A 9714-nucleotide genomic window follows, 5' to 3' on the forward strand; every position below is an offset into this window, starting at 1 on the left:
TCTCTTGTTAACTGAGATGAAGTTATCTTTCATTTAAAATTTTTCTTTTGAGTTTTTTTTCCTATGAGATCATGACTCATAGAGCCCTAACATTTTCTCTTTTTTCCGTTATCCTTGATTCTAAATTAGATAGCCCTTTTCTGTTATTAGACTTGTGATACCAGGCTTGTTCTATACCTGCTTATATAATTAGACTCTTTTTCTGTATGAATTTGTCTTGAGAATTCTTGACTTTGTACTCTTCAGTGCCTGTCCTGTTCTCCGTGCTCATTTAGTGCTTAGTTTAGTATATATAAGCTGAGGACAGGTTCGCATATCTTTTTTTTTTACTTTTTTTTTGGTCAGTCGTGGGGCTTGAACTCTGGGCTTGGGCGCTGTCCCTGCGCTCTTCAGCTCAAGGTGAGCGCTCTACTGCTTGAGCCACAGTGCCACTTCCAGTTTTCTAGTGTTTTATTGGAGATAAGAGTTTCATGGACTTTCCTGCTCAGGCTGGCTTTGAACCATGATCCTCAGATCTAAGCCAATTACAGGCATGAGCCACTGGTGCCCAGCTAAAGTTCACATATCTTTATACATTCCTTTTGGGTATCATTAATTCTCTCTTTAATGGTTTGTTGTTTTGGTGGTACTGGGGATTGAACTTGGGATCTTAGAAAGATGCTCTACTACTTAAGCCACACCTCTAGCCTTTTGTGTTAGTTATTAGAGAGAAGGTCTCACTTTTCCCCTTGGCAAGCCTGTACTGAAATACTCCTGTTTGGTGCTCACCCACATCATTAGGTGACAGGCATATGCTACCATGTTCAGCCATTATGCTTTCCTGGAACTGGTATGGACAGGTGTACCACCAAACCCAGTCATTGGTCAAGATGGAGGAAGTTTCATGAACTTGAACCTCCCTCCCCAGTCTCCACTTCCTATGTAGCTAGGATTACATGCTTGAACCACCGTACTTAGTCTCTGAAGTAGACATTATCAGTTCATGTCAAAGATATTACCTCTATGTGTATTTAATAAAACTTAACTATTTTTCATGCTGGAGTTTGGGAAATTACACTTAGCAGATTACCCCTAGATCTAAAAATGGGTTTTTTCCTCATTAATAAAAAGACAAAAAACATTTAAAATATATATATGACATCTGTATTGAAAAATGCATCTATTTTAAATGTACAGATTAATAAACTATGTATCCAGGCAACCTCTATCCAGTTTAAGACAGACTACTTCCAGCTTTCCATGTATTGCCTATAAAATCTTACTCTCTCCTTTCCAGCAGTAACTGCTTGTCCACTTTTTTCTTTATGTATTCATGAAAGGGGTACTACTAGGGTTTGAACTCAAGGTTTTGCACTAGCTACGGATGTGTTCTACAATCTTTGTTCAGGCTGGCCTAGGTGATAATCCTCCCATTTGCATTTCCTGTAGCTGTAGCTGGAATGACAGGCATGTATCACCTGTATGGTGATACTCAGGTTTGAAATTAGGATGTTGTGCTTATAAGGCAAGTGCTCTACCACTTGAATAACACCCCAGCCCTTCTTATTTAGCTTATTTTTCAGACTGAGTCTGGCTCACGCCTTCTGCCCAAGCAGGCCTCTTAAGGCACTCTTCCCACTTCTGCCTCCTGCCTAGCTAAGATTTCAGGTATATACCACCACAACCAATTCGCTTTTTTTTTTTAAATTGAGGCTTGCCAAATTTTTGCATAGGTGAGACTTGAACTGCAATCAGCCATCTTTGCCTTTCATATATCTGGGATTACAGGTTTGCACTACCATGCTCAACCCTTGTGAATGCATATTTTGTAAAGTTGTGATTATATTACATGTATGAATTTCCATATTGGGCCTCCCCAAATGCTTATTGAGGCCCTGAGTTCAAACCCAGTGGCTCACGCCTGTAATCCTAGCTACTGAGGAGGCTGAGATCTGAGGATCGCAGTCCAAAGCCAGTCCAGGCAGAAAAGTCCGTGAGACTCTTACCTCCAATTAACCACTAGAAAACCAGAAGTGGTGCTGTGGCTCAAGCTGTAGAGTGCTTGCCTTGAACTGAAGAGTGCAGGGACAGCGCCCAGGCCGAGTTCAACTGAAGAGTGCAGGGACAGCGCCCAGGCCGAGTTCAAAATCCTACGACTGACAAAAAAATAAAATAAAAATAAAAAATAAATAATAATAATAAGAAGAAGCATTTTATTTTAGGGTCATGCATCCTAGGATTTAAATCTAAATCCATTTCCTCTTGGATATTATGTCTTAAGATTGTTAGAGGATAAAAATATTCAAAAATGTCCAATATGCATCCACAAAATTGGACTTTAGGAGGGGGCTAGCATTATTGTGTGTCCTGTTTACCTTATCTCAGGTGATACTCTCTGCATCTGTGACAGACTAGCCCTGGAATTGCAGAGAGCATATCCTGGAGACATCCAGTATCTCAACCCTTTCCTCCTTGATGCTCTTGTAATTATGTGAGTTTTTAGTTTAATGGCACATAACAACTGAACCTTGGAACATCGCAGGCAGAGCAGTGGGATCTCAGACCCTATGTCCCATGGTGGATGAGGTTGGCCTGCGTCTGCTGGCCTTGCACCACATAGGCCACCCTTGTAAGATAGTTCCTTACTGGTGACATTCCAGCCACTGCCACCTGGGGCTCCTGCTCTGGAATCTTCTTATGCCTTTTCCTTCTCTAGGCTATGGAAGCATTGCCTCTAAAAACCAAGCAAATCACTTGATCAGTCATTTTTCAAATTTTAGATTTAGCTGTGAGTGATGATTTTAAAAATCCTTCTCCCTAATCTCTGTGCCTGCTTATCTTGTTCATTCTTGCAAAGGAGGCCATATGTCACACAGATAATTACAGTACATTTGAGCACCTTTCCCAAGGGCAAGAGCAATTGTCCCCATAATTGCAAGAAAAGAAGATAATTCTGAATAAGAAATGGAAAACTCACCAATAAAGCAAATCTCACAATGGAGCAGTTGGAATGCACTGTTAAATTAACAGCTCAAATCATTTGAGGTGAATTACTTTATCAGCAGGTTGTATAAATGTTTTAATAAAGTGGAGGGAATCGATAAAACTAAAGAACATAAATGAATCTCAGTTTTCCATGTATCTGAAGTCTGGCATTTTCATTATGATGTTTTGGTTTCAAAAGGGAATATTAGTAGTGAAGTGTCTTCTAACATATTTTATCTGCTCCATGAGTGGTGAGCTTTCCAGCAGGACCTCCTTACTGGAAACATTGGTTTTATTAGTATCTTGGGTCTGTGGTGTGGCTTGCTCAGTATTGAGCCCAAGGGAAGTGCTGGAATTCTCATGTTCTGCATAGCATCTGGAAGCATCGCCACACTGCATCTGTACTGATGTGGGCTGTGGCCACGACATACTCAGAAATAATAGGCCAAGCCAGGTGCTTGTGGCTCACACATACAATCCTAGCTACTCAGGAGGCTGAGATCTGAGGATCAGGGTTCGAAGCCAGCTTGGGCAGGAAAAAGTAAAAATGAAATAAAAATGGAACTTACATAGAAATATGCTGTATGAATATATTTAATTTTCATAACATGGAATAGTGGCCTGGAAATAATGATGAAAATCAAGTCTCTCTTCAAAGTTTACATTAAGTACAGAAATGTGGCATTTAGACAGACAATGTTCTGAGGGTAAAGCCGTCAGAGCACTTGGGCTTGAGCTAAAGGAGATCCAGCAGAGCTGATGGCTGATGGATTAAAGAATGAATTTTCCACTTGAATATCCTTGGGCAGACCTGCAAGCTCCCACCCTTGGGTGGCCAAGAATACCCACTCCATACTCTGTGAGGGAAGAAAGTAAGCTAGGCCATGGGGCCCAGCCATCAGCAAACTCCAGGGCGCCTTCAGAATACCCTCTTCTCAAAATAGTAACCTTCTCAGCAACCGTTGAGTTGCTTTGCTAAAAGCTGGAACTTCGGGTTCTTCATTCACTTTGATTGGTCCCACTGCCCCGAACACGTCCCTTTCCTCATCATGCCCTTTGCACAAAGGCCAGTAGTTGTCTCAGTCTAAACTCACTCCTGCTCTAAGCCACAGTTCAGTACTTCCTCCTGAAAGCACCCTCAGTCTTCAATGTGGCCCCTCCGACTTTACTAGGCTCTATAATTGCTGTCATTGTCCACATTACCCTGCAGTAGAGTGCGCCTTTCTGTCTGTCTTCACAGGACTGGAGCAGAGTCTTGTTATACTTCTGACACAGTGGAGGCTCTCAATAAATCTTTATTGAATAGATGGAGGGAAGCATGTGTGTCATAGATACTTTTGTAATGCAGAGGAATAGTTAACTTGCCAGCTCCTAGGACCTCAAAGAAAACTTTCAGTGAAACTTCTCTAAATAATATTCATGATCTCAAAAACCCCATATTTAGGGCTGGGAAGGTGGCTCATTGGTAGAGCGCTTGCCTTGCATGCATGAGGCCCTGGATTCCATTCCTCAGCACCACATAAGCAAAAAAGAAAAAAGCCAGAAGTGGCGCTGTGGCTCAAGTGGTAGAATGCTAGCCTTGAGCTGAAGAGCTGAGGGACAGTGCCCAGGCCAAGTTCAGGCCCCATGACCGGACCCCCCCCCCAAAAAAAAACCATATTTACCCCAAACCATAAAACTTGCTGCTTTTACTTTTACTCAAAACTCTGACCTCAAATCCGCAATTCTCTATGTGAGATACTTGCTATTTAACAAGATCTTGGCAGGAGGAAAGCAGACTTATACAAGGATTTATTCACATTTCTTTTCTCTCTTTTTTTCTCTCTCTGTCTCATCTTATTCTCTTGCTCTGTTTCAGATAGGGTCTCGGCTTTTGCCTCAAACTGTGAGTCCCCTCCTTAAGGTTTGTGCATTTGTAAGCACTTTTTCCCTTTACTCTTGGTAGATATCGTGTGAGTTTCCTGTGTACTTCCATGACTCTGTCAGCAAATTAGACAATGATGCAGCTGTCATTTGACAGATTCTACACAGGCCACCTCCAGAGTCTTCTAAAAGGAAGCCTTCATTTACTTTTTTATTTGTTTATTTATTCATGGAATTGGTTTTAACTCAGAGCCTTGTACTTGTTAGGCAGGTGCTCTGTCACTTGAGTCACACCCTCAGCACTTTTTTCTTTAACTTTGTTCCAGGTAAAGTCTCACACTTTTTGCTTGGAGCTGGCCTTAGACTATGACACTACCATCATATATGGCTTCACAGGCATGTACCACCATGCTTAGCTCCCCTGATTTTTACCTCCTCCGTAGCTAGGATTTCAAATGAGTGCTGTCACATATCCATTGTTGCTTTGGGTGTTTTGTTTTGATTTGTTGAGATTTGGGTCTCACAGTGTTGCTTGACCTCAGATGTTCCCATTTCAGCCTTTTGAGTTGTTACAGGTAGGTACCACTGCAGCTGGCTTCCTCTTCCTGAGTCCTCCCCATTCTATTTTCCCACTCCGTATCAACCTACTAGATCTGAAACTTCGATTTTTAAAGTGAAATGGCAGAATATGGCATATGGTGCTTTCTATTGGTTAGTGGCTTATTAATACCTTTTCTCTACAGAGGAAGAGTGGTCTGCCTTAAGAATATTTTAATCCTGAGCTTGAATTCATTTTAACTATCAACAACAAAAACCCTGAGCACCTCTACCTTCATGGCTGAGTAGGATGTGTGGGTCTATTCAGGTTTGAGATTAAAAACAACTACAGAAACAGTGAAAGAAGACATTATGTATTTTTTTCATAGAATCACTCCTTGTTTTAAATGAAGGCATGTATCTCAGCCAGAAAATTGAGCATGATATCTGTATATCTCATTTGCCTTTAATTTCATGCACAATTTTAACAATTATTCTACCCTCTTTTTTAGTATAATTATGTACCCTCTCTCCCCATTTCACAATGTTTGTTCTTATAATTGAATATCTCTTGTTTCTTACTGTGTTATTATCCTATTAAAAAGTAAGAGTTATTATGTTCCATGGAAGCAATGGCTTCCCTGTTAAGACAAATTAACATATATTCCTGTACATGACTGCATTAACCTATATCCCCATGCATGATCGTGTTAACTTGTATGTCCTGTGTGTGTGTCTGTGTTAAGATCTTCAAAATATGGATATACCTGTCATAAAAAAGGGTGTGAACATGTGTCATCAATGATTTGTGTTTCATTCATTATATAACTCATATAAGATTTTAGGGCTTAGACCCAAAGAAAAACAGGTCCAATAGTTTCCCTTATTTGCAATAATTAGTATATGTCTAGGGTAATCTTATCAAATGAGCAGAAGAGCTCAAAAGCTATGTATGTGTGACCATATAAGATGATGCCAAACGAAATGAACCCCCAAGATATGGACACGAGAGGTTTTTCTTTGTCGTTGTCATTTTTAATGTACTATGTGTTTTTTTTTTTTTTGCTTCTTTTGTATGTTCTTCCCCCTATGGTTTATCCACTGTTGCCACCGTATTTCATTTTGGTACCCTGCATCTTGTATATACATTTATCTAATTTGGGTAGGGGAAGGGGAATAACAAAATGCCGAAATAAGGTCACAGGATGACCCATTGCAACAATGATACTTACAAGACACTGTTGGAAATGAACTTTATAGCTGTTGGGGGAGGGAAGGAAGATTAGGAGAAAAAGGAGGGGGTAAAAAATGTAACTGTAACCCTCCCCCCTACCCCCCCTACAGCATCTTTACAATCAAATAAAATTTTAAAAAGAGATTTTAGGGCTAGCTCAAAGGAATCAGAGATCAGACACATATAGGTAATCAGTAAATGCTGACATGAATTTTCTGATAGATGCAAAATTGGTCTAGCCTCACGGCACTGAACTGAAAGGTCTGGTGTCAGTTCTTAGAGGAGGCAGGATCCGTTTTCACCGCAACCTTTATGAATGCCATCATTTGCATCGCGAGGAGTTTGCTATGATACACAGAACTGTAAACATAATCTAGTCAAAGACAATCCAAGGCAAAGCCCAGAGTGTCCTCAGACAACACCGACATCCCACTGAAGATACATAGTAATGTTTTAGCTCTTTTCATTGTTCTGCAGTTGTCTAGCAGTAGGGTAATAGGCAAAGATGTAAGGATGGAGCTGGGAAAGAACAAAGGTGGGTGGCAAAGGAGGTCTACCCTGGGCACTGTCTTGAAGGCAGCCAGGAGAGCTGGGTAGTCCAGGAAGTGGGGTGAGTGGTGGGCAGGATTCCTCCTTGACAAGCTAAAGACCCTCAGCCTGTAAAGCAGATTATTTATTTTTTATTATTTATTTTCCTAACATTGCTTTTGTCTTTTTCTGAACAGACTTTGTTTTACAAGGTCTTTGTTTAAATGTTTGCTTTTTGATGGTTATTTTGGAGATGGAGTCTAGTAAATTGTTCTGCCTGGGCTGGTCTCGAAACTGCAGTCCTTCTGATCTCAGCCTCCTGATTAGCTAGGATTACAGGCATGAGTCACATGTGCCGGCAGCACTTTTTAACCTTAGTGTAAGCCTCTTTAAATGGCTAGAATTAGATGGGATTTAATTCACTAATGGAGCTGAGTTATTGTTTGCATTGATTTGAATCAGTATATTTATAAGTCTGTATCGTTACAGTTTTAGATCTGCCTGTGATTGATTAGTAAGTCAAGCATAGATTTCTGAACATTTGCTGATTCAGTGGCCTTGAAGTCCTGAATGAGTAAGAAACCAGACTGAAGAACACTGAATAAGAATTCAGAACCATAATTTCTAAGTATCTTGCATTAGAAGCCTGTCTTGTTTCTGATTGTCTTGTATGTAATGGTTGACACTTGATCCTCTGAAAGTCCAGTCCCAGCTCTTGAAGAAAAATACATAAACTTTATGTGTTAGGAGTAAATTAACACAACATGGTGTAAATACTTACATCTCAGGACTAAGTAAATAATGACTGATGGTGCCTTCTATGATGGACTTTTTTTTTTGGGGGGGGGGGTTGTGGGGCTTGAACTCAGCCTGGTTGCTGTCCCTGAATTTTTTTGCTCAAGCCTATTGCTCTACATCTTTGAGCCACTTTGAATTTCTGTATACCTAAGTGTTTCTTTGTTCTTCGTTCTTGTTTTGTAGGTAGCTGACTGTTCCTGGGATGAAACAATAAAAATATATGATCCTGCATGTCTTGCTGTTCCCGCCTGAGGTGCTCAGCCCTGCTCAGAAACAGGCTGTTGCTGAAGAGCTGCTTAACAGCAAATAAATTAACTATTGAAAGCAGACATTACACATTGATGTGCTATTCAGATTCCTCATTTTTCAAACTTTAGACTCAGTTTGAGGCAGCTGATAAGAATTTGGGGTTCACTTTGTAATCCTGGCACATAAGCCATATTTCTTAAAATCCTAAGGTATAATTGATGTTATGGTATAGCATAGTATCCATTAAAATGTTATATCTGTACTATAAAATGAATTAAAACATGGGAGATCAATGGATTATATGAATAGTAATATATTTCATTTTTAATTTGTCACTTTTGATGTAAAATAGAATCACTGCTACTGAGAAAAATAAAAATAAACAGCATCTCTTGGTTACTTGTGATATTATCACATTCTTTTAAAGTGTATATATGAACACAATACTATATATTATATTGATATAGATATGGGCTGTAACTTTAATTGCTCACTATTTCTTGAACATCTACTATGCGCCTGAACAGTTGGATACAGGAACAGTGCCATGCTGTAAGAATATGGAATAAGCCAAGGTTTGTGTAATTCTAGCACTTAGGAGGCTGACGCAGGGCAAGTTCAAGACCTGTGAATTAAGCTTGCTTTTTAAAAACAAGGACTAGATGTGTAGCCCAAGTGGTATAGCACCAGCCTTGCACATAAATGCCAAGTGAGCATGAAGCCCTGTGTTTAAAAACCATGGCTGGCCCTTAAGTTTTTGAGAATTTTTAATGAGCAAAATATACTTGTAATAACTAGAGAAAAATAAGTTCAAGCATATAGACTGTTATATTTGTGCATGTCTTTCTAAGACAACAACCTAAGATTCAAAAAGAAGACAGCATACATTGAAAAGTAGACCAGAAGACATAGTGTGGAGCCAGCAGAGGGACTTGAATATGCACAGTGTGCCTGAAGGATCTAGAAGGTTGTCGCTACCAACTGGAGCCACAAGTACCCACAAGGTCTCTAGCTTCATGAATGGGAAGATCTCTACACTTCAGTGCCATCAGCTCGAGGCCTCCGACCATGTCCTCCCAACAACGACCACCAGGCCTGGCGCACAGATGTCGATGGTAGACAAACATTTGTTAAATGAATGAAAGATCTCAAGGAAGGCACAGCTCTTTTTCTTACATCAACAATACTAATGTTTTTAAAAGTGACACTGCTTAATATAAATGGATGGTAACTAACAAGGTGCTCGACCTTATCACTTGAGTGGCACATGATACACTTCCTGGGGTTCTTCTGTCCTTCTTCCCCTCATGAAGAGGGTCCACAGTGGGTGTTCTCTGTACAGGCAGAATTTAATAGCCCCTTAAAAATGCCTAACCCACATTATATTTACAGTGAAGTGGAATTCTTTATTTTTCCTTTTGAAGGCAAGAGATGACATTAGCAAAATGATTTATCATGTGCCTTTTGAAACATAACCTATGAATTAAAAATTAGTATCTCACAGAGCACGGTTGTTACCTATAATCCCAGAACTCTGGAGG

At 40.0% G+C, this 9714-nt stretch overlaps 1 protein-coding gene across 1 annotated transcript in view; it reads left to right on the forward strand.

Moving 5' to 3' along the window:
• Pex7 (peroxisomal biogenesis factor 7) overlaps positions 1–8572 on the forward strand; it is a 54007-nt gene extending 45435 nt beyond the window's left edge. Inside the window, exon 8 of the mRNA XM_013026788.1 lies at positions 8108–8572. Within this exon, the coding sequence (XP_012882242.1) occupies positions 8108–8176 (69 nt within the window). The 3' untranslated portion in view covers positions 8177–8572. The remainder of the gene's footprint in view (positions 1–8107) is intronic.
• The last annotated feature ends 1142 nt before the right edge of the window (positions 8573–9714 follow it).

Source organism: Dipodomys ordii, unplaced genomic scaffold (genome assembly GCF_000151885.1).
Source record: "Dipodomys ordii isolate 6190 unplaced genomic scaffold, Dord_2.0 Scaffold97, whole genome shotgun sequence".
Taxonomy (NCBI): Eukaryota; Metazoa; Chordata; class Mammalia; order Rodentia; family Heteromyidae; genus Dipodomys; species Dipodomys ordii.